Consider the following 26,961-nt stretch of genomic DNA (forward strand, 5'->3'; position numbering starts at 1 on the left):
CCAGTGTGCTGATAGAACACATAATGTGATTAGGCTTCAAGGTGAATTGGGAGAAATCTTGCATCAGCACACCCAATTCCTTGGCGTGTATCTGGTTGCTTCCTGTGAGAACACTCCCCATCTGCTAGCTTCCCGTCATGGCTCGGATCAACTCCTCCTCGTTGTATCTATGTGCCTTTTCCTCTTCTCTTTTGGAGAAGGTGCAGCGACTGCAGCTGCCTTTATTTATTTATTTATTATTTTTTTAAGGCCTATTACTCACACCATTTCATTTCCCTGCATCCCTTTGTGGCAAATGTGGAGGTTGCTGTGCCATCGCGGCTTCACGGCTTGGCACCGGACATCCTGGTTCCTGGTTGCCAAATTCGGTCTAAATATGGGCTGTCTTTACTTGGTGCACAGTGGAAATGCTACCCATACTCATGCACAGTGACAGTCTGCTGGAAGGAATATTTTCAGCAATTTCTTTTCAATTTTACGCTCATGCAAGCGCTTCTTAGACGTTTTCCGTCATGGCTATTTTAAGAGATGACATCATTTTTGAACTGTCATCAAAGTTCCAAAATAATAATAATAAAAAAAAATTAATAAAAAAAGCAATTTGGGCCTGAATTAATTTTTCCTCTTTTCATTCTCACTCATGCTTGTACAGGACACATTAAAAACCTCTAGCCTTCACCCTCAGCATGTCAACATATTCATCTGACTCAGGAATCGATCACGAACAGTACTTTGTACAGTCCGGTTTTGAAAGTGTCTCCTGGAAAAGTCTTAAAGAGCACAAGCTTGTCGTTTGTAAAGTCAGACGTGTTCAATGAATCCGTCATGAGACAATTATAATGGGGCTCAAAAATGGCAGACTATCATTATTCTTTGTACTTCTCATTATTCTTCTTCTCCTTTTGATTATTTTTTTACACTTTCCTGTGACTAAAACAGAAGTGCAGAGATCTCGTCAGTGAGACGTGTGCTAGCATACAGTACAGAGCCACAAAACGCTCACTTGTTTTGGGAGAGATTCAATCTCGTCATTTTTACTATTCAAAATAAATAAATAAATAAAATAAACAATCTAAAAAAAACAAACAAACAAATATTTGTATAAAATACTAATAGTAATACTACTACTAGTACTACTACTACTAATAATAATAATAATAAATAAATTTAAAAATAAAACCAAACTAATAAACAAATACACTAATAAATTAATAAATAGTGTCCATTTTATTTAATAGTGCCCTACATTTCCATGTAAAAACAATGTGTGCTAGATGTAACTACATCAGACATCTACAACCGTGAAGTGCTTGACTACGTTTTGAGTGTGATTTGGCTCCTACTGAATCTGTTTGAGCTACTGAACTCATCAGAGGACCATGTACTCTCAATTTAAACGCCGCAGCTTCTGGCACATGAATGTGTCTATACTCAGGCGACAGTGGCAGCATAACCTTGAGACTAAAGTGGCTTTGATCTCTAGGGTGATAAAGTGTGTGCTTATCTCTCATGTGATCGGTTTGCCTGGCTTTTTTAAGTTTAGCATGCAAACAACGGTATGTGTGTGTGTGTGTGTGTGTGTGTGTGTAACTAGGCGACTGCAGCTCTAAACCAGGTGCTCTGTTACATGTTGTTTACCGAGTGGGCACTTGGTCATGCACCTCAGTTCTCTATACGACATAGAAAAGCAAAAAATTGCAATTGTGTAATAAAAAAAAAGAGAGAATAATTTAATTCATGATGATCTAATCCATGATCTTACAGAACTCCTTCTTTTCTGAACATGTTATTCTACAGGTCGGTCCCTCGGCTGTGAATAAGGATCAAGAAACAAATCGGAAAGACACACGTTCACTTTCTAAATCGTTTAGATGAAACAGCTTTCCTCGGCTCTTACCGCATGCTCTCCAAACAGGCTTTCCGCCTGTGCTAATAAGAAAGTTCTCATAAAAACAGGTGGATGGAAACCCCACTAATGTGGTTTGGATCTCCTCAGGTGTTTCTGTTAATTATAGCAGGGGGTCTTACTTAAGTTTCTCCACACAAAAAGACACACACAATCCATTATCTGCTTGCTAACATTCATTCATTCATTTTCTACCACTTACCCGAACTTCTCGGGTCACGGGGAGCCTGTGCCTATCTTCGGCGTCATCGGGCATCGAGGCAGGATACACCCTGGACGGAGTGCCAACCCATCGCAGGGCACACACAAACTCTCTCTCATTCACTCGCACACTACAGACAATTTTCCTGTCTACTAGAGATGCCAATCAACCTTCCATGCATGGACCGGGGGAGGAAACCGGAGTACCCGGAGGAAACCCCTGAGGCACGGGGGTAAAACTAGTTCTCTACAAGTGCGAGGCCAAAAATCACACTTTTGGGATATAGTTGTGCTAAATGTTTAAAGTCCTAAAAGCTGATTAATGGATGAATCAAAATCTGTTCTTGGCTCCTGGGTTTGATTGCTGTTGATATCTCTAGCCTCATGCATGTCCTCTGTTCTTTACCTGTTGTGAGAGCACATATATAAAGCCATGATGTACATGGATGGATAACAATGTCAGCGAGACACGTGTTCAACATGGCCGCTCACATTTAGCTCAATAAAGCGTGTTTGTGCTTTGGTACAAAAATGAGTCTCGCTGACACACATGTATTGTTAACTTGTCTGCATCGTATAATAGCTTCAATCTACAATACATTCATGCTGTTAATCTCTTGTTCTACCACATTCCAAAGATCTACAGATTCAGATCTAGTCACTGGGGAGGCTTTTGAAAGCTCACGCGACTCGCCGTCAAGTTCATGGAATCAGTTTGTGAGCTCAGCAACAATAATCAGACGTCGTTGCGCCATTCAAATAATGCTCGTATGCTATTAAGGGCCTCTGTCATGAGAACGTTCACCACACCATCATACTACAACCACCAGCCTGAACTGCGGACATGAGCCATGCATTCATGCAGCCACCGATGACCCTAAAACCTGCATGCAGCCGAAATCCAGACTCATTAGATCAGGAAACAGATAAACTATCAGTTTTAATCATCAGTCTGTGCTCACTGCAGCCTCGTATACTTTTACTAGACATTAAACCTGATGTGGTGGTGTCTTCTACTGTTGTAACTCATCCTCCTCAGTGTTAAGTATGTTGTGTTTTGAGATGCTTTTCTGCTCAACCTGGTTGTGAAGAGTAGTCATCGACAAGGAGTTTCTGCCTACACAACCAAAGCTTACTGGATGTTTTTCACTTTTCACACCATTGTTGAAAACTCTAGAGGGTGTTATGTGTGAAAATCCCAGGAGATCGGCCGTTTCTGAAAAACTCAGGCCAGCCTTTTGGCACAAACATACCACACCATGGTTAAAGTCACAGCGCTCACACTTTCCCCAGTCTGATGTCTCACGGACATCTGCGTAGCTGAAACTCTTGACCTGTATCTCGCTGCCATATGATAGACTGATCAGATCATTAGAAGGTGTTTCAATAAATGGTTCATATGATTAGTCAGTGCAATTACAGAAAAAAAAACACACTAAAATCTCAAAATTACATATATCGTTGACTCGACTTTTAATAAAATCTATCCATCCATCCATCCATCCATCCATCCATCCATCCATCCATCCATCCATCCATCCATACACACACTTCACACCACGGCATATGAACTGTCCTGCACAAACAACATTCAACATCTAAATATACCTAAAGCAAACAGAGTTCAGTGACAGCAAACTCACATGAACTCACCATGTCTAGCAAACACACACAGACACACACAAACACAGAGATACACACACAGAGACACACAGACACAGACACACAAACACGTACAGTAGACACACACAGACACACAAACACACACAGACACACACACACACACACAGACACACACACACAGAGACAGAGACACACACACAGAGACACACACACAGAGACACACACACACACAGACACACACACACACAGACACACACACACACAGACACACACACACACAGACACACACACACACAGACACACACACACACACACACACACACACACACACACACAGAGACACACACACACAGAGACACACACACACAGAGACACACACACACAGAGACACAGAGACACACACACACACACACACACACACACACACACACACACACAGAGACACACACACAGAGACACACACACAGAGACACACACACACAGAGACACACACACACACAGAGACACACACACACACAGAGACACACACACACACAGAGACACACACACACACAGAGACACACACACACACACACACACACACAGAGACACACACACACACACACAGAGAGACACACAGAGACACACACACACACAGAGACACACACACACACACACACACACACACAGAGAGACACACACACTTTAACCTTGCAGTATCGATCAGCCTTTCTCTCTGTCTGGAGTAACTTTCACACAGTTCCCTCAGGGCCTGAACTCACATTGCTGATGTAGTGTCCCACACAGCGTGTCAGCTACAGCACACTCCCTTTACAGCAACATCAAACAGAGCGCCGGGGCCTTTGGTTCAACTTTAACTATCGTTAGTGCTTTTCCAGAAGCCTTGAGTTTAAATAGCATCTGTTAATTATACACTGCTCACGTCATGTATATGTAAATATACGTAAACAAACTGTGCATGAAGAGAGCAGGTATTTAGGCAGGATCATGGTAGGAATTTAGGACACTTACAGAAAGATGTGGACAAGCTTGCAGGAACAGATTTCACTGAATGGGACACTAACCGGTCTGTCATACTGGCAAATCCACAGTTCGGCAAACCGTTATATCAAAATAATCCTGTTACTATTCACAAAAACTAGTCTTAGTCTGTGGTGTATTTGTGTTTTTGCAGCAAGTGGTGTAAGCATCCTCCAAGTACATGAAGTCCACTCCATAGTCCTTTCACACATGTAGTGTCCAGTCTGTTTGAATGAAACCCTGCTGTGTTTTCCCTTTGTGTTGGCGTGGTTCGCTTTGGAAGATGAGAACACAACCAGCGCACTCAGCTGTAATGAACACTCCCAGTGCATCCGAGCCATGTGGTCTCAATCCAATATCAAGTGAAGAGCAGATTAGACACTGAACCGAATGAAGTTTCATGCAGCATGTTTCATGTATGTGAGCACATGGCAAAGACTCACTTACCTTTCTGCATCACTGCATTTCTGACGGTTTAATTCATTAAAGCTTTACAAGTAATTTTGCTTGCTTTCGTTATGTGCAGTGTGATACTAAACCAAACACCAAGTATCTATTTTGCTCTGATTCGGACTCTAACAGGTGTGAACAAGTGTGAAAGAGCCACAGGTACTCGTGCGGTATCGTAACAGTACTCGATAGCTTAATGCGGTGCAAGACTACAGAATGCTTCACATTATCTCAGTACAAGATCGAATGAAGTTGTGCTTGATCGCTTTCACGAGGCACACGTTAATCTTCTGCTGCTTAAATACCATCATTTGCTCTTTATTCAGTAAAACACCACTAATAATATCTGTGCTTCTGACATCAAGCACGTGCAATACTGAAAATTACAGCAACAAAAAAAAACCTTCTAAACCCCATCCAGATGTGACGCAGTCTAGCAACGACTTTTACAATAAAACTTCATTTGGTAGCGTTTCTCTTGAGCAGAAAACTGACTGCTGCCTTCTCCGTCTGCCGTGAGGAAACCTTTCTGTTGTGTTTACATTGTGGTTCTTTACATTTTGTTGTTGGCTTTGAGTTGTGTTGTGATGCTGCGCTGTGAACAGATGTGGTTTTATGTTGTGGTTTGTGAGTTCTGTGGTAATTTTGAAGCGGTTTGCATTTCCAGATGTTTTTCCAATTTTTTTATTATTACAAAAAACCAGCTTTACCGAAATATTCAAATTCTAAATAAAAACGATAAAAGTCATCGCCATCCTCATGATGTGACACCGGAGAGTGCAATAATAAATCATTTCCTTTCTATAACTGTCTACTATACAGTCAAAAATGCAGCTGTGTAGCCAGAATTACTTCAGAATTTTGTCCCTCTTCCAACCTGCTGCATAAATCAAACCAACTAATGTCAATATGATCAACAGAGAATAAGCAGGATAATGTTCCACTCACACATCTAATACAATCTAGCATATGATTCAACTGACACACTGCTGTTTAATCCCCTGTGAGGAAGATTCATGCAATAGTTATAGGACTGGGTATAAATAATATTTCAGACCGAGAGAAGTTATTCTAAGGATTTATTTTTATTTTTATATATACTGTGACAAATACACATGGTCCAAATAGACTGTGGATATAACTGCTAAGGATACACTTTGCACTGCAGCCTACAAACTTGGCCCTTTTTCTGTTGTAACTGCTAGCTTTAGAACAACTCAGTTTTGAGTCTGGATTGAAAGCTCACCTGTGAAAGCATTAGTGGCCGGTAGGTCAGCCTCCTGCATGCTGCTCCTGTGCCCAGAGCGTTGTCTTCCTCCTTAACCGCTCTGATGGGGCTGCTGGGGATGACACAGCCACGACGCTGCCATCTTCACCTCACGAGGCCATCACACTGCTGACACTGCTGCTGTGAACACGGCGCCACTTCACCACGGCAACCAACACGCCAATCCGCCAATTAACTCACCGTTACCCCCCCAGCCAGAGCGAGGCGATCATGGTTGCCAGAGACAGAGAGAGGTTCGAGAAACGGCGAGAGAGAGAGAGAGAGAGAGAGAGATCCAGGTGGAGTTTATTCAGGTACTTAGGTCAGGTGTAGTTGTTGCTGTTCCCAGAAGGATGTGCTCGGCTGAGCAACGCTCTAATCAGCATACCAGCTCATCAGTAAGAGTACAGCGTTTATACACCCACTAGGGAAGCTCCACTACGGCATCACTGCAGAGAGAGAGAGAGAGAGAGAGAGACAGAGAGAGAGACAGAAAATGTTCATTCAGCAGCTACAAAAATGACAAATTTCCATTTTTTTTGTGGGGGTGTGTCAATAACAAGTACATAGACATGACTAACCTAATTAATAGTTTTTTATTTCACTGTATGTTTATACAAATGCACTCACTCACATGCTAGCTGATTTTGAATGAAGAACATTGGCTAGCTATATTAGTTACTTCAGCTTGCCTAGTGTTACAGTGAGCATGAACACGTCACAATACGTTTAGTTTCTCTTCGAAAAAAAGAGAAGTAGCTGAGAGAACTTTTTTTCTTCATTGCCTCAAAATCCTTCAATGACCCAAGTGTGGCTGATTGTCAAAACCAATAATCCGAGAAAGAGCTTCTCTTGTTTTCCACTCGGCTAGCGCGACCTTAGGCAGCCCTGTGTGCTGATGTTTTGTGTTTAAGATGTTTCGTCAGGTTACTTGTACTGTAACAGATGCTGTAGTTCCATCTGGATCTTTCCTCAGAGAACAATTTGCTTCCATATTTTCCAGTGGAATATGTCCGGATGATGTCACTGTCATTTCACGTACTTCTGCACTATTCTACACTATTGTGAGTTGTGTATCAATAATGTGAGTAGTGGGGTCACACTAAAAATGAAGAAGGACAATGTTGAAGAAATGTTGGACACTTCATGCCATCAAAACTCGCAGCTTTGGTTACGTAGCAGAAGAGGGTTGTGCTACAAGAAAGTTAGTTTTCCATTTGAGACATGTGTACAGTAGTATGTCGTTTGGGATGCAGCTTTAGTTTTCGCTTTTTAGTAGTGCAACAATATCCACTGGTCCTACGTCACATAGGGTGTGTCTCGATCAGCTGCGGAGCTCTGAAGCTCAGTATATCCAGTCAATCAGTATGTGGTTTACAAGAGTTGGGCCACTGCTAAAACCTCATGCTCACTACACATTGGGACACTGAGATCTCAGTTTAGCCAAACATCAAATATTCAAGTAATTATAATAATAAAAAAAAAAATACACGTTTTTTTGTACGCATAAAAGAATGTCAAAGTTAAAAATCTCCAAAGTAAGTGATCATTTGAGAGCTAGAACAACCACAGCAATCTATATTGTAAACAAAGTTTACTTCAGAAAACATGACATCATTTCCAGTAAGTAAACATAGTGAGCATCGATGCGTCTTGGTTTGTGCGGTTTATTGTGGGATATTTTATTGAGTGCATTGGAAGGATTTTGCGACTGAGTGAGAAAAAGCTCTTACGATGGCGACTCCCTTCTCTGTGCCCTGACTACTGAATTAAAGAGCTGATTGAGACGCAGCCAGTGACGCATGCGGCTGGATGTTGATGGAGCGTTTTTAAAAGTAAGTATCTCGAAGCTTCCCTACAAATTATATGAGAGAACAGAAGAAGAGATAATAAGATGTGAGACAGTGATTCTGAAACTGAGGAGCTTGTGTAAGTCTGTTTGTAAAAACAGAGTTATTTTTATGAGACTGTGCGACGCACACTGCAGTATCCACCTCGTTGCAGCAGACATCGCTGCTTTTGAGCAATACTACTAAGCTGTCCTTTAAAAGTAGTGCTGCGAAACTGTATTCGAAAAACTACTGCTGTCACCTACAAAAGAGCTCCAACAAGCTGTTATCGAAGGTTAGGTGAACACACAGCCTGGCTTTACACAAGCCAAACACTGATCATTAGTTGTGTGTGTGCGTCAAGCTTTATGCTCTGAACAAGCGGCAAGGCTCTAAAAGTCCAGACCTGCTGTTCCCTCACCTCACATGAACCTCAGTAAGTAGCGTCGTAGTGAAAACACTCTGGCTGTGTGCAGGAGCAACCTCAGATGACCTGACCTGGTCTCGCTTCGCCGTGAAGAACAGCGCCACAACGGCCAAGTCAAACACGCGCGTGTTCCCACGCACACATGGACAAGAACAGGCTCACACTCTGCCAGCTCTTTATCAACAATCAGAACAGGTCAGAGCCATGTACAAGCATACGACACTGGGGTTTGAGCATACGACAACCGCACGGAGACTCTGCTCCTATAGTTCTTGATGTGAGACACAAAACTGTGACGGTGTTGACGGCTTTACAGCACGAATGTTGACGCGTTAGAATCCGATCTGTTTGAAGAGATAACGAGGTGAAAGAGCTGGAAGGAATAAAAGGGCTAAAGTGTCGCTCCAGCTCTCTTAGGTAGAAATGAAGCAAGGGCTAAAAACACACCGGCACCTCTATCAGTACGGCTTTGAGGATAATGCAGGGAACTGAAATGAACCGAAGTGAATAAATCAGGACATTTTTATAAATCATGGCTGCCATCATGTAGCAGTGACCTCATGTGACATGAGTGACAAAGTGCATGGAAATCATTCATCATCAGCGAGAGCTGAGATCTGCTGAGGTGTGTCCAGACACACGACAAAGTTGAGAAGAATGTAACTTCCACAGCGACTTGGTACATCAAGTCCGATGAAAGTGAAGACATACAGTAAATGATGCGTCTCTACATGGCTGAATTTTGTATAGAAATGCTGAATCTCCCTCCGGAACGTTTCATTTTAGCGGCAAGAAAACTGATTTGGAATTCTTGTTGCACCTCCCACTGCTAAATGTTATTACCATGGCAACCAGTAGTAGGACCGTCTACTGATGACTTCATAGTACAACGACTGGAGACTTGCAGAGCTTAAAAACAAAAATCACTGTGTGTGAGAACATGGCAAAAGATGCACTAGAGAAAGTGAAAGAAAAAGAAATGTATATGAATAAAACCGTGCTGCTCCGCACATCAAAATATTGCCAGATGTGCATTTTTCCTTCATATTCTGCAGGCCTTGATGAGCTGAACAGTCATTACAGTATTGTAGTACCTCTTCATTATGGCATGCTTCAAACATTTACACTATTCAGACTGTTCTCAACAGGCACCGCCTGCCTTCTGGGCTTAGAAAGAAAACTAACGTTATATGACGATATACGTTGAAATACTGTTAATAGACAGACTGCAGTTATTAATAAAAGAGAAAATCGGTCCACGCGATCCTTTAGGGAAGCAGACAGACTCTCTCTCTCTCTCTCTCTCTCTCTCTCTCTCTCTCTCCACACCTTAATTCTTCTTCTGCTTTTTTAGAAATGCTAAGAACAGAGAAAGCACATTATCGGCCCTGTGCCTTAGCAAGAGTCCTGAGTAAGATGATTACACTATTCTCTCTGAGTGTGTGTGTGTGTGTGTGTGTGTAGGCACGCTGTCATGCTGGATGTGAAATGTGATCTCAGCAGGGGGTCTGTCTGTCTCCTCGTGCTAAAGCTAATGCGGCCACTGCTGCACCGAGCTGCCTTACCGAGCTGCCTTACCGAGACGCACTCCAAATCAATCGCACCAGCCAGCCTGCCAGCCAAGGTGAGACGACGGCTCGCCCGTCAGGGGAGAAAGACAGAAGGGTGGTGAGAGATAGAGCAGGGGGAGGAGGGAGAAAAAAAGAAAGAAGAAGAAGAAAGAAAAAAAAAAAGAGCGAGACAGAGGCAGGCGGAGAAGAGTGGAGGGGGTGGGATGGGAGTGAGGGATGTCTGAGATGGCAGGAGAAAGGGTAATCTTTGTTTTGCACTGAAAGCAGACGCGGGTCGCTCATTAATCAATGTCAGAGCAGAGCAGCCTCCAAGCTGCCGCTCAACTACAGCTACAGGTTTCTAACTGTATCTGACTCTAATCAGAATAATAACAATAATGATGATGATAATAATAACGTCACAGTCAGGAGTAATCTTTGCAGGAAAGTCACTTAACAGCTGACCATGTTCTAACTAGAACAAATCGTCATCACACAATACCACTTCCTGACCATATAGTACCCAGTTATAGAAGGGAAATGGTTTATAACTACACTCTCTAGTGTCACCCAGATGAGCATGGCTTCCCTTTTCAGTCCCTCGCTCTTCTCAGAGTTTTTTCCTCAACACTGTCACCTCCGGCTTGTTCGTTATAGATAAGTTACAATAAATGATCTATAGTTTACAGATTCCTGCTTTGTGACAATGGCCATCTGTAAGAGTGCAATAGAAAAAAACAATCAAACAAAACTGAAGTGAATTGAATTAAAATGTACCTGCTCATCGTTATTTAAAAGCAGAGATGGAAAAGAACGGCGTACTTTTCTTACTATTCAAGAACGTCAGAGAAAGAAATCTCTGCTTGTACTTGAGTTTTTCTTTCACTACAGTTCAAAAGAAACCCCTCTACTTGCTACACCATAAAACTCCTCAGTACGTCTACGTTCTCCACCCAATGCCATCAGAGATCAATTCCTGTAGGTACAAACAGCAGCTGGAGCGGTGACGAGGGTCTGAACCGAGGCTAACGTTATGTAATCAGGGAGTCTCTAACTGTAAATAATCTCCACAGACTGGATCAGTACAAACATGATCCAGGAACATAAGTTGAAAGTTTCCTATTTATTAGACTCTTTATTAGACCCATCTGTTTATACTGAGCAAAAATGTCAGGTTTTGACCAGCATGCTGGTAAAAAGATTTAATTCACTGATGTTCCACCAAACGACCATCAACAACAATGACTCGGCTGCATTAGAAAGGCTTTCGCTCTGTCGTCTGCAGCCGTTGAGTTCGGAGTCTGACGACAGCACGGCCATCGGAGACGGTGAGTTTGAGTGAGCAAAAGTCAGCCATGCTCTCTGAAAGGAACGGCATTCTTTCTCCTGCCAATTACTGCGACTCCAGCCAATCGTGAGCATCGGCGAGCTGCTGCATGTGGAAGAGGGCAGGTAGCAGAGTGAGGGTGTGCAGCAGCTCGATAAGATGCAGAGAGGGAAAGCTGGGAATTTGGAAGAAATTCTGGACGATAATGAAGGAAAACTAAATAAACAAATATAAATTATATTTATAATACATTTTTTTTATATTTATAAATTATATTTATATTTATAATTATAATTCTTGTCTGTTTAAATTAAGATTTTTGCAAATTTTCATCAGGATTTGATCCAATGTTGCATTTTATTTATTTATTTATTTATCTATCTATCTATCTATTTATTTATGTTCGTTTGTTTGTCTATCTATCTATCTTTTTAATAAATGTTAGCTTGAACATACGCACCACTCTACGTACTCCAAAAGACAGAGGCATGTTTATTTCTATGTAATCCTTACACTCAAAAAGGGAAAATAAAAAAATCACCCAAAAGGTGAAAAAAATCGTAACATTTAGATCGACCCAAAAAACGACACAAATGACCTATTAACATGCAGGCAAATGTGAACAGTCGCAGGTATTATGGCGCTTGTGAATAACCTTCACTTATTCACTCAGTAGTCGATGTTTGCCTTTATTCTTTGGTTCTTTTGATGGTGTGCATCATGTTATCAGCCTCGCTTATGATAATCAGCGTGTGATTTGAGGTGAAAGTGGCTTTTGCGTTTGATCGTTTTCCTCTTCTGCTTTCGTTTTCAAGCTTGAAGCAGATTTTACTTTTGATTTCTACCAAAAGTAGCACTTTAGATGAAATTCTATATTGGTGTTACAGCAGGAATGTTGTAAATGTGCAGCTCAGGCAGGTTTAAAAAAAAAAAAAAAAGGAAAAAAAAAATGATATGCTGTGGCTCTCAAACCTGCCTAGTTTATTAAAAAAAATAAAATAAATAAAAATAGAATATATTTTAAAAAAAAAATAATAAATCGCACCGGTAAACTATTTGAATGTGTAGAATTTCTTTTGGGACTGCGTTCGAATGCTCCGAGCCAGTTGCTTGGCAGCAGCGAGAAATTCTCAAGAAGTGCTTCTTGTTTTTGCTTTTTTACTTGTTTGTGCTGGTGAGACTGTAGGCAAGTTAATGGCATTTTCAGCAGGAGGAAAAAAGCGTCAATGAAAATCAGCGAGCAAAAACAAAGCAAGCTTTCATCAGATAGAGACATGCCTCAGTTACATGAGAACTAATTGGAGTGCAATCTGGCTGTAACGAGGACGAGTCAATGAGGTAGTGATAAACTTAGCTGATTACACCTTCTTAAATTTCTACACTGAATGCTGTTTTATCCAGTACTCTGTAGGTTCGGATGCTTTACCTGGCAGCATGGGAGAAGTGGGCCAGACGGTTACTGAAGGCAAAAAAATATATAAAAACAAGTTAAAAGTAGGTAAGTCATTTGCACAAGAAAGAGAAAAAGCCACACGAGAGGCTTTACAGCAGCATACAGGGAGGTTGTGGTTGGATTGCTAGGCTGTCGTGCGATGTGGTATTTGAGGCCACTGTGGTTGTGTGGTGAGGAACAGGTGGGTCAGCAGCAGAGAGCGGCGAAAGCCCGAGAGTCCTGGTGATTTGGTGAGGCGTGACTGACTGTCAGACTGGAGAGAGAACAAAGAACACCAGCAGGAAAATAGAAGAGAGAGAGAATATGAAGAAGGCACCCTGCCGAGCACAATCCCCTACTTGCAGAAAGAGAAAAAAATAACATTTTTTACACTCCCTTCATATCCTTCACTTGCTAGGAGACATGCACAAGTGAGCTTCTTTGGGTTCAGTGCCAATGACAGGCACTTTCACCCAACCCAAAAACCAAACGGTAAAAACAACAGCAAAAAAAAACAAAAAAAACTGAAGGCTACGAAGATTTCTGCCAGATATGATGAACCTCCAACCTCCAGCTTAATGTAATAGTGCTCATTATTACAGACAAATCATGTGTTTGGGTGGGGGAGTAGTGTGTGAGAGTATGTGTGTGTGTATAACCGAGTTTGGATGCATTCCTTTAACAGTCAGCATCCATTTGTGGGTGAGGCCGAAGCACAGACGCTCTCAGAGTGGAACATGTTGTTTAGTAAATGGCCTGCGCCCTGTTTCTGCCTCGTGATGACATCAGAAACACTGTTCCAGTCTGCTGCTTCCAGCCGGCACCCTGATTACTCTGCTCTTTTCTTCCGTCAGTTCAGTGCCTGTTTTCGAAAAGAATCCGTCGTCAGATGTTTGTCGTGTGGCGAATGCGCAAGGTTCACGCTAGTCACACTCTTGTTTATCCTTCAGTCAAACTGCATAATGTGTGACTCTGCGCTCTGAAAGTGGCGTTATAAAAAAATACCACTCATTCAAACTGCCATTCAGAAGACTCTACAAATGATACCTTTGGTTGGGGTTTATCAGCAAAAAAGGATGTGTACAATATCAGTCCACTTCCTGTCAGTTCTCTCAGACTAGTCCACTGACGCTCATACTACAACTTCATACACACAACACACCGCAGTTGCCAACCCTCACCACACCCAACCTCTTATTTTACATATTCCATATTTGAATAATGGGGTGTGATGAAAGGCTCAGAGATTACGCTAAATTGTTTGGCACAGGATCAATTACTGGTAGATTCATTACATTACCAAAAAAAAAAAGAAAAAGAAAAGAAAAACACTTTTTTGTGGTTTGTCAGGGAGGATCACAGTCCTCCTAAGCGCAACCTATTCTCTCTCTCTCTCTCTCTCTCTCTCTCTCTCTCTCTCTCTCTCTCTCTCTCACACACACACGTTGCTTTTTCCCCCTCTATCGTCTCAAACCAGCTGCTAAAGCTCCAGACAAATCAATGAAAAGCTCATCAAGATGCTTCCCCACAGTGTCTAGACGGCCAGACCTTTGCTGCTTGACAGTCGGAATAGACGAGGTCACCGAGGTGAGCCCTAGCACACATGACCTCACGAGGCAGAGTGGCCTTACAACTGAAGCACAATTTTAAGTCACCAGCAGCACTGAAGACAAGCGTACAGTACAAGACATGCGCACAGCTTACTGGTGGATTTTCCGTACTGAGCCAATAGAAAGTTGGAACGTTACAATGCGACTGCAGATTTTACAGCCAATTGCAAAGTTCTGTTCACATTCATCCAGAAACTCCTGGCCTGGCAGATGCTGCACAGACTACAGGCAATTTCTCATTCATCCAGACCCATTTTAATCCTGCCTGATCTCACGCACAACAGGGTGAGAACGCTGCTGCATTGCAGCACTCCTGATGCCACATGGCAATTATTATAGTGAGTAGAAAGGAAATAGTTGCTACTGATTTAAGTCTCCCTTCTGTCGCCTGCGCCCGCTAGCCAATAGACACGACTGTGCATGAAGTGATAACTAGTCAGGATGGTGCTAAGCCTCACAAAGTTGAGGTGTTTACTGTGTCCTTGCACCGAGATGTTGTCAAAAGCAGTCTGCGCTGCACACTGCGACAGAGACAGAGACAGGAGGAGGCGGAGTGCTGCAGTGGCCACATTTCGGACCGAGACCAGGACTGAGGACGCATTAATCAGTTGACGTCATCGCTGAGAACAAACAAGTTAAAAGCCATTTAAAGTCAGAGGTAAAAACAACAGATTTATTTGGGTTCTGTGGGAAAAAAAAATAAAAATGCAAGCACAACAATAGCAAGCTGAAGATAGAAGAACTGGAAATAAACTTCTCCCATGTTATTAATGATGCTCTTCCATTTTCTGAAGCTCTTGTCCTACACAGGTGACAGGAAGCCTGAAGTCTATCCCAGGGGACTCGGGGCACAAGGCGGAGGACAATCTGGTCACCTCTGGATGGGTCACATCACAGGACACAATCACTCACACTTACACTCCCACACCCATCATATGGACAATTTAGAGCTGCCTATCAGCCTGCAAGACGTGTCTTAGGGATGGTGGAGGAAACTGGAGTACCAAGAGGACACTCCTCAAAGCACAGGGACAGCATGCAAACTCTGCCCACCCTCCAGAGGTATGAGGAAAACTTGATAAGTCACTGTGCCCCAGATTTATAATGTGATGTCCATGCTACAATGCACTGTGTATCGCTTGCACTTTTTTGGCCACCAGCATTAAGTTCTTGGAGATTCTTCACATTACAATGACCGACAGGAAACTGAAAATCTGTTCAAGAACCACACATGACCCCAATTACAAAAAGCTGGGATATGTGAAGAAAGAGTATTGCTGTGCCGTAATGTATACCTAACAATAATAAAAGCTTCTACAGGTTCCTTTCAAACCCAAAATCTGATAACTTCCTCTCATTTCATGAATTTAAACAGAAAAATTCAAACATTTAATATTTAAAAGATGTGTATATTTTACTTAAAGCCTTTAAACCTAGAACCTCAAAGTGTTGAAGCAGAAACTGGATGAGACGAGATGAGAGGTCGATCTGACTAGGGCTGTAGCTATCGAATATTTTAGTAATCGAGTATTCTACCGAAAATTTTACCGATTAATTGAGTAATCAGATAAAATGTATTTTTGCTTAATTAAAGAGCAATATTAAATATACAGGAGAAAATAAGACTGGTCTCTTTAAATGAACAACTAATTCAGGGGTGGCCAACCCGCGGCTTCCGAGCTGCATTCGGCTCCTTTGCCCGGTTTCATGTGCATGACATTAGCAGAAAGTGGTTTTAACATTGACATGGAGGATAAAAACAAAGAAAGAAAGCGAAGAAAGGCTTACGATAAGGCAAGAAGCAGGACCGTGTTAATATAGGATCAGCTTTACAGCGCTGGAGAGAACTGAAGGTTAGGGAAGTTGGCCACATATTCACAGATTGGAGTTTCCCGAGTCAATAACTCCTGAGCTAAACACTGTTACTAAACAAATAACACCTCTTTTCTATCATAGTAATGTAGAGAGGCAGCTACAACCGCGTTTTGCTAGTAACAGTGTTTAGCTCAGGAGTTATTGACCCGGAAAACTTCAATCTGTGAATATGCGGCCAATTTTACTTAAGACGATTTTACTTAATTTTACTTTTTCCTTCTCGATAGGTGAGTAAGGTTGGTTTTGCTTTGTTACACAGAACTAATATATGCCGTCCTTTGCATGATTATGCTTGTGTGATTATTGCTTGTTTGTTTATCTGCAATCGTATTGTTCTTCCCTTCAGCTATGATAGACACATTTCTTTCCATTATTTGCCTGGGTTACATATGTATGTGTGGGCGGAGCTATCAATACAGGGTGGGACCAGTTTGGGTTAGGGGCGTGTTTGTCTTGGTGATTTCAAATGTCAACATTGGCTTTCAAAAATCGGAGACCCTGGGTTTTAAATTAACCCTTTTAGAAAAATAGAAAAATAAATTACTTTCAAATTACTTTTTTTAAAGTATAAAAAATAAGGCATACATAATAATAATAATAATAATAATAATAATAATAATAATAATAATAATAATAGAACCAAAAAGATAGAAAATCTACAGCTCAGGCATAACATAAGCTTTTACTCTCTTCTTGAAATGCTTTGTGGTAATTAAGAGGCAAAAAACATGGACAGGAACTTGGAACTAGAGGCCATGCATGGTTTAACACAGAGTGCTTTAAGTATATATATATATATATATATATATATATATATATATATATATATATATATATATATATATATATATATATATTAATCAGAATGTAAAAGTCTCTCTCTCTCTTAACATGCATGTGCTTTAAAAGTCTTTAATGGAGCATGTGATTGCAATGAAGAGAGGTAAGCATATCAACATGCTCAGAACTGAGGCTTGCCCTGCGCTTTGAAGCAACGTTTCCTGCTGCTGAAAACAGACGCTCTGATGGTGTCCCAAACCTTGGACATTTTCTGTCGTTTTCTCCTGTTTGTTTCTACGTTTTGCTCATTGTTATCGCGCCCTACCATTTTGGAGCCCGTGCGCTCAAATCAAAAGACCGCTAACTCCTCACGTCTCCTTCCGCTTTAACGTAAGCGATGTTGTCACACACAACACACCACAGTTGCCAACCCTCACCACACCCAACACACTCACACAACACACACCACACACACAAAATAATTGCACAATAACGTGACGTGAGCTTTAATGAATTAAACGAGGCTTCGATGCAGAGGAATTTGCCTCGATTAATTTTAGTAATCGAGTTACTCGAATTTTCACGAGGAATCGTTTCAGCCCTAGATCTGACGTACTGAGAATCCGAGACTATTAAACGACAAGCGCCGGACTGAAGAGAGCTTGGTGTAGTTGTTACGTTGTTTTCACTCCAGACAACACTGCATCTTGTTTTGTCTGTGAAGTGATTATTTTTCTTTGATGCCACCTAAACAGATATACCAATAAAACAAATGAGCAATAATAATAAATTAAGGACTGGACATGAAAGCTGTGTTGTGGCTGGTGGACTTGTGTTGCACTACACAGTACACTCTGATAGTAACACTGTCTAGTCTTATCAGTACGTATTTGTTAATGAAACTGGTTTGCATGTGGGTTGTAAAGCCTTAAAAAGCTGTAAACAACAGAAGGAGACACCTTCATTAGTCATCCATCCATCTTCACAGGGTTGTGGGGGCCCTTGACTCTAGTCCAGGGGACTCTCTCGGGGCGCAAGGTGGTGGACAAACTGGATGGATTTGCTGACACACACACACAAAACGTAGAGATGCCAATCACCCTACAACACATGTCTGCGAACATGAGGAGGAAACCCGAGAGGAGCTGTGTCAACGTAGTCTGAATAATGTTTCATGCAATTTAGTAAATGAAAGGTTCAGCCAGGTGTGCACAGATGTTCCACACAGACTCAACTATTAAAACCCTCACAATGAAGCACAAAATAATAAATCTGCAATAATTTGCCCAAAGAATCAATGATCATTTGATGAATAAATACCAGAATGAAGCCTGAACGGAAAGCATCAGTGAAACACACACACCCTCGTGCCCAACACAATTAACACAGCTGTACAGAAACCCACAAATTTCTTGTGCTTTTATTTCAAATCAATTCCTTATCCAGTTCATTACTTGTAATTAAAATGTGGTTAAGTTGTGCCTCACGGTGTGACAAAGTTTTTCCATCATGTACAAAGTACGTTTCAGACAATGAATTGGTTTGTCAATTAATTCCCATAAATAATCAAATTCTAAAATATATCTTTTTTTTTTTTAGGAGCTCTGCAGAGCATGTAGTAGACTAGCAGCAGAGACAGAAGCTACTCACTTAGCTAAGGGAGCTTTTAATCTGTTTGTCTGAAACACTGGAGTGTTTTCCCTCTGCTGCACTTGGGTTATGTTCATGAGAATGCAGTGAGCGTTCTCGAGTGTGGAGTAAAACGACCGGTCTGCGAGCGTCTCCTTCTGCTTCCAAGTGAACTCTAGCGTTAAAGCGCGACTGATTTATCCAGCTTTCGATTACGTCATAAATACAACTCCGCATGGACTGAAGGTGATTTTGTGATGAGACTAGAGATGGTCTAGGCACAATCTACTTAAGAGAGCTGCGGTCATGCCATAGAAAAAATAAATAAATAAAAAAGTCATGTGAACTGGGTAACATTAACATAAATTAGTTTTTGTACCTCTAGCATGAATTGAGCTTGTACATTCAAAACCCTGAATAAAGGCAAACCCAGAGCTGAGAATCAAACCCATGGCCCTGGTGTTTTCACAATCAGTGCCAACATCATGAGATTTCAGAGTAACCGGCTTATGTTAATACTACACGAATTCATCACATTCTATCTACATCATTCAATCTCAGTCATTAGAAACGTCTTTAAATTAATATCAGCATAATCAATGATGTTTTGTTTAAAATATTAATAAATAAGTAAGTAAGTAAGTAAGTAAGTAAATAAATAAGAATAGCAGATCATCCCGGAAACAGTGGGTTGAAGATGCTGGGTCTTATTACTAGATAAAAAAGGTTATTTAACATCATGACCTTTACTGTTCGAAACAGATGATTTTTACAGTAGCCTACTTTTACGACCCCTTCTGTGCAAAGTACTAATGCAGTGAGGATCACTGGAGGACCTTACATGCAACTCGCACATTAATCCTGGTTACGTCTCTAGCGGAGAGGAAGAATTTTTACATGACTTGAATCTTGTTGTAAACGTTGTAAGGGTTTTAGTGATCGGGAACATGTCTGCCACCACTTTTATATTTTAAACCAGCATTTTGTGTTTTAAGAAACTTTTCTTTTCCATCTATGTAAAGAGAAATAAATTGCTTTTGTTGTTGCTCTTCTGCTAAAAACCCAACATTCATTCATTCATTTTCTACCGCTTTATCCGAACTACCTCGGGTCACGGGGAGCCTGTGCCTATCTCAGGCGTCATCGGGCACCAAGGCAGGATACACCCTGGACGGAGTGCCAACCCATCGCAGGGCACACACACACTCTCATTCACTCACGCAATCACACACTACGGACAATTTTTCCAGAGATGCCAATCAACCTACCATGCACGTCTTTGGACCGGGGGAGGAAACCGGAGTACCCGGAGGAATCCCCCGAGGCACGGGGAGAACATGCAAACTCCACACACACAAGGCGGAGGCGGGAATCGAACCCCGACCCTGGAGGTGTGAGGCGAACGTGCTACCCACTAAGCCACCGTGCCCCCCAAAAAAACCCAACAGTATATATATATAAAAAAAAAAAAACATAATACAGTCAGATTATTGAAAAGTAGATTTGAAGACCTTTCTATGCTTGGGATAGGTGCATTTCCCAAATGGCATCTAAATTTGATGACGTCTTATAAAAAGTCTTATGTCTATTGAGGAAACTCGTCCAAACATTTCAAAAATGGATTTGACACAAGGAACATTGAGAAGTGATGCGAGCGGTGTTTAGCGGGTGTGAAACGATAACGCGTTGTACATAACGAATCAGTCTCATACGCGACAGTCTAAACCATTTAGAATATTCATTACACTTGAATATTACAGAAAGTCTTAAATCATTAGAATAGTAAACGAAATGTTTTTAAGTGCATATCCTTACCACTAATCACAAAAGCCTGTAGCGCAGCTCAGCATTTCCATTATAAGGATGACTGATTATATTGAAACCCCAGGCTAGTAAGTAGGAATAAGTAATAAACCACAATGCAGCATAGCTTTATAGCAACGAGAGCGTTTACAGGAACCTTTCCGCTTGACACAAAGCTACCAGTCAGAAGTTGATTACTTTCCTATAACTGCATGTGATGAGTGTAGTTATTAACTCCACAGCAACTCCTATTATATTCTATAGCAGCTATATACTCCTCACCACCGTCTCATTTTCTTCTCGAATTAATGGAGAAAAAAAAACAAAAAGGAACTCAGCTTGTCATGTTACCAGAAACGTTCTCTGTCCTGAAGTCTCACCTCTGGTAGAAAATGTAAACTAAAACACTGACACTAAATCCTCATAAAAAAGGTCTGCATATCAACAATGATCTGTTTATCGTGAAGCGTCGGCAGTGTAAAACATCAGAGCCTCATGAAGTTACGGGAACTCTTTAAATGCCATGACAAGTTTTGGATGTTGATCGCAAGTTTCTACATTTTTAACAATGAAAGTTAAAGTGATCTATTGTCTTGACTGCTTGCGAGAAAACAAAGTTTATCCCCAAGCTGAAGTTCCTCACACTTTTCAGGCACTTTTCAAATGTGTAAAGAGTCGAGAAAGTAGAACATATGAGAAAAAGAGCATGAGCAGAAACTGGTCGCTACAGTCCACGTCATGCTGTTACAGAAGGTTACAATCTAACCAGAGGAAAAACTGAATTTCTGCCTTGTTTTGTTGTGTCCATGTTGTTCAGGTTTGAATTCCATATCATGTCAAACTCCACAATGGTGTTTAATGACTGAACACAGAAGACTTTATGGTATTTCTGTTTCTACCTGGCTAGGGGCAACATTTCACAAACAAGTTTTAAAAAAAAACAGCCCCCAAATGATCAGTTTCCTTTTCCAACACAAACGTTTCTATATTCAAAGGACATGTTGATATCAAACCCATTTCTGCTCTGTGAGCTGCCCCAAGTGCTTGTTCATAAGCATCTAAAATGTTTCAGTTAACCACAAAAATTCAATGTAAGGTTATAACAACAGATATAGAAACCTTACACTGAAAGCCAACAATGCAGCGACTATTTTTACATCAGACTTACAAAAGAGGTTGTCCATTCCACCAGCAGAAAGGGAACGCCAGTGTACTGGTAAAAAGGGTTAATGAACCTTCTGACTAATCAGATTTGAAATTTCAACAGTGCTGTGGTGTAAATGGTTAAGAAACAAAATACTATTCAAATGTAACTGGGAAATGGTACAAACTGTGGTTGTGCTGACTAGCTGCAGATTTGCAGGGTGGACCCAGGCCTGTCTGTACGTACGGCGATAACACGTCGGACAGGATGTTCATTAACACTGAAACATACGATGCTGTAATCCTGTACAGTTCAGAGCAAGAGCACGGTCTAAGGGTGCCTCGGCTCCAACGCTGCCAGGATTAGGATTAGAACCCTGTTCAGGGCACAGTGAGTCTCCATCTGTCAGCGTATGAAGGAGCAGGAATAGGGGCCTTATCCCTACTCTGCCATATGGACTGCCTCTCTCAGTCACCATGACGATCGGTAGATAAGAGAAGACCTAGAAGCTTAAGATCTTGTGTTTCACACTGGTAAACCAGCTTCAAATTAAATGATCAACTTACAACGCAACTGTTAAGGCAAAAACACACACGCCCTGGATATCGCCACCAGCCTCACAAAGGTGCTGATACCAACTACATACCCACATTGTCAATTTGCATATTTTCCACTTCAGCTTGTGTTTGTATTCTTTGAAAGAGTGTGAGCTTTCATTTCCCCGATTCCAACTGAATTCAGAAAATCAGCAACGTCAGTATTCGAGGGTGGGTTCAGTAGTCAGGTAATAAAGAGACGAGATGTACCACGAGGCCTCTCGCAGAATCCCCCTGACATTTTGTGCACCCATGGTGTGATGACATTCCAGGCAACGAGACAGGTGGCTTGGCATACGATGTCAGACAGACAGACGGATCTCTGTGGGACAGGAAGCTCCTCCCTATTAGCAGCGAGTGTTCCGGTCGGGAGTGGCCAACCGTCTCAGCAGAGCACCCACTCATGCCAAGTGTATAGACGGGAAGCTAATCTGCACTATGGGCTGTGTCTCAAATATCAAGCCGTCAACATAAGGCTCAATATAATCACAACCTCCCAATCCACTCCAAAAAAAAAAAAAAAGCTTTCCTCTTGTAAAATTGCTAGAAAGTTCCACAAGGTAGCTGAGCCATAAACCCTATCATGCTTATCTATTCAGTCATCTGCCACCGCAGACTAAACAACCAACAGCTGTGGACAGACAGGTAGCGTGTGTGAGCATGCAAAGAGAATATGAATCAGAAGGCAAACACGCGACAGTGACTCATTCAGCCGCAGAGTCTTTTATGGCACGTTTTATGGAGACAGTGACGGTGATGTGCAACTAACCTCTGCGAGTCTGTTCACCCCACAGCAGATCGATCATATTTCTGACACCGTGTTCCACGTGCCATCACAGTACACTGTTACACTTGGCTCAGAGCCACTCTCGTATCAGTCAGATGCCACCACAAAAAAAAAGGCACCTTAACCTGGCGGCACATGATCGTCACCTCACGGCTATATGCTCATCACACGCTCTTTCGTTACAGCAACAAGCCAGAGGGAAGAAGCTAATGCCTGCAATTAAAAATGTTGTACGTATTCACTGAAATGTTACAAGAAGAAACCAGTTTTAGATTGGAATGGAAAGTATTAGAAAGAAGTAGTCTCTGTACACGTCACCACAAGCTAACTATTTCTGTATTTAGAAAGCAATAAAAATTCTATCAAAAATACTGTCAAAATATTTGATAGACCAATTTTTGGTGACCAGTGACTGGTTGCTGGGAGAAATGGTGACCAGTGACTGGTTGCTGGGAGAAATGGTGACCAGTGACTGGTTGCTGGGAGAAATGGTGACCAGTGACTGGTTGCTGGGTGAAATGGTGACCAGTGACTGGTTGCTGGGAGAAATGGTGACCAGTGACTGGTTGCTGGGAGAAATGGTGACCAGTGACTGGTTGCTGGGAGAAATGGTGACCAGTGACTGGTTGCTGGGAGAAATGGTGACCAGTGACTGGTTGCTGGGAGAAATGGTGACTGCGCAAGCATAAGTCAGTCAAGCTTTCCTTTACCTTTTACAATGGTGGTGAGTCAACAGAGCTGCTCTCTCTCAGCTTCTATAAGCAGCAGCAGTGATGTGAGCTAGAGAGCTGTACTGGGTACAGGACAGTCACTACCATCTGTTCATTATAAAGTCACTAGAGTTGGTGTAAAATGCTGCCTAACCTAGAGACAAAATGAAACTGGCAACACTACAACAAGCAGCGTCTCAAAAGAGAAAAGCAGATGCGATGCACTCGAACACACGATCATGAAAAATTCTGTTCTGTAATAAAGTATCTTGTGTCATAAAGTGTAGGCAGTTGTACGTTTTGTCTGTTCTGTCATCGTGCACTTTTACCTAATGAGGTCCAGGTGGAACAAGACCTAATCAGGTCACCTTTAAAAAGCCCTGATTTCCAAGCTTAGGTCACTGCTTGGAAAAAAAAAAGGCCGCACTTCTAGAGCTTCCTGTGCATTCCGTAGCGGCTCGAACATCACCAGAGACAATCCCAGCAGCGCTGGAACACCGCAGATGGAAATGACGCACAGCGACACTGCTACTCACGCTGGACTACTTAAGCATTCACACCATTGTGTCCTAAATGCAGCCAGACAGATGAGCATTCAAGATCTGGTGGCCTGCTCTTGACCTTTAACCCGACAGAGCAGCTCTGGAGACAATGTGCGTGAAATCCCATAAGGTTTTAAGAGGCTGTAAGAAGCATTCCCTCGACATACTGCAGGACAAGCATTAATGTTCACACGTATTACGACTGATAATTACACATCATGTTGATGTGTAGTTATTTTTCTGTTGCTCTGTAGATAAGCTGTGCAGTTCAATACGAGTCGAGCTTTAAAACTAATCCTGAACATTTGAGCGAGTTTAACGCATCAACATCACCTGTAACGCACAAATCGAACCTCCGTAGAAAAATGTGGAATATTTCCCCATCAGCAGCAGGAAACACAAGCCAACGCACACAGGAAGCAGTACATTCACGAGCGAAATGCAGGGAAGTGGTTAATGCGGTTTTCCGTGTTCGGTGTCACATTAGTACACTTTGAGTAAAGTCTGTGTCATTTAAAAGTTAATCCGAGTAGACTGTGCTTTACCATAAAGCTGTGACTCGAATCGTAGCACTGAAAGTGTATTTACTGTTGTGTACTTCTTGTCTTGCACTGCTGTGTATTTGCACTTTATCTAGTCTCGTATACTGTCCTGAGATGCACCATGATGTATACTAGCAATACAGGCGAACGCCGAACACCAGCTAGACCTGGCATGACAGATAAAGTGTCCATACATGTAATCTGCACTTAACAGTACACAGTACACTGAATAATGTGGAACATTACAGGGTTAGTGTTTTAAATATTTTGTGACACATACTGCCAATGAGATTAGTTTGACCTAAGCCACTTTGCACTCTTACGTAAGCACTGGTTCCACAGACTGATATAAATAAAACTGACTTGTAGTTGATCGCTTACGTTACGTGATCCGATACCCGGGAGCAGTGCTGGGCTGACACCAGCAAAAAATTTGATATGAGAGACAGGAAAAAAAAATAAAAAATTCAAGCTCATCCTGTATCAAACAGAAAAGAACTAGAACTCAGTACACGCTAGAGGCTGTAAGTTTTAAGTTAATGCCGTGCATGTTGGTGCTACATAAACTCTTTGTTTGTTTTTTTCTCAGTCTGTCTTTCTTTCTTTTTCTTTTAATGTCATATCATGTCATCATTTTCATGACAAGCTCAAGGTAGGTAAAGATTCATTACTGTATTACAGCAGCAAAATCTTACAAACTTCTCAACAGTGTCAACAGCAGCAGATATACAATATCTTTCAGCTTAACATTCGGCAAGAAATATACCTTTTTTCTTATGAGACGTTTTTGAAAGATTTCTAAATACGGCTTTTCTGAGTAAAAGTGTTGCTGAGTATTGTAGAGGACGGTATATTAGTCATTCTTGTTTTACAGGAATCGCATGTTGGAGGTTCGTCAGCATTCAGTATGAAAGCATGTGCACGTCTTGAGCATCTAATAGGCTTTAATCGTGTCTGGATTGGAGTGGAAACGGAGGAAGTGTCTTTCATTTGGAACAGGGTTGATTTTGTGTACTTTGTAATGGAAGCACTAATCCTGTTCGATTTCGAGATCTGGCGAGTAGAAAAACTCAACCCTAGTGTCTATTATTACATTACATTTACTGGTGAAACCAAATGCTGAGCAGCAAAACACCTAAACAACCATCAGCAAACAAACAATTACGCCCAATTATGAAACTGCAGCAACTCCTTACCCTGAGTAGAGCACAGTGCGATACTAAGCTCTTGTTTCCATCAACACAGTTTACTGTAAAGCAAAAAAAATAGAACACATACAGCACTAACAGCATCTCTTTCCCTTCGGAAATGCGCAGCCTGAATAAACTGTGTCTCAAAATCCTCTCCGAAGGCTTCCCTTAGGTGTTATTTCGCAACGACTCCTCCAACAAGCTGTCTCGACATGCAAATTAAACAAAGCATCCGAACCATTCAAACTATTCAGACTGTAGGTAAACTTCAGAGCTGATATAAGCAGACGGCAGGTGGTGTAGTACATGCACCTCAGGCCAAAGCGGCAGCTTGTAAAAGGAGAGCACTGTTCCGTTCTGTCTGGCAGTAGCCGACATGTCCATGTCTGTGCAGCACAAGTAGGCCAGTGCCTGCAGTGCACAGGAAAGGGCACAGCGAGTGTGTCTGCAGCCATGGAGAACTCTGGTCACGACAGCCCCAGGCAATGCACTCAGTCCAAGTTTGGAGAGAGTGAGCTGGCAGACTTCCACACCACTCTCCACACACACACACACACAGACACACACACAGATATGCAGTGCAGTCAGAGAGAGAGAGACTAAATGCTGTAATGAGAGGACAGTTGAAGGCTTCAGACATTATGTGGCTGCATGAGCCAAGAGTCAGACAGAAGGGCTGTGTGCTCAAAATTGTAAAGCACTTTCAGCTAGTAATGATAAA

General features: G+C 41.8%; 1 protein-coding gene across 2 annotated transcripts in view; it reads right to left on the reverse strand.

Annotated features, from left to right (window-relative positions):
* Positions 1 to 26,961, reverse strand: part of ldlrad4b (low density lipoprotein receptor class A domain containing 4b) — a 64,569-nt gene that overhangs the window by 35,749 nt on the left and 1,859 nt on the right. For both annotated transcript variants that reach the window (XM_027148732.2, XM_027148733.2), the window contains one exon: positions 6,447 to 6,916. In XM_027148732.2, coding sequence (XP_027004533.1) covers positions 6,447 to 6,486 — 40 coding nt within the window. In that variant the 5' untranslated portion in view covers positions 6,487 to 6,916. The remainder of the gene's footprint in view (positions 1 to 6,446; positions 6,917 to 26,961) is intronic.

Source organism: Tachysurus fulvidraco, chromosome 3 (assembly GCF_022655615.1).
Source record: "Tachysurus fulvidraco isolate hzauxx_2018 chromosome 3, HZAU_PFXX_2.0, whole genome shotgun sequence".
Classification (NCBI taxonomy): Eukaryota; Metazoa; Chordata; class Actinopteri; order Siluriformes; family Bagridae; genus Tachysurus; species Tachysurus fulvidraco.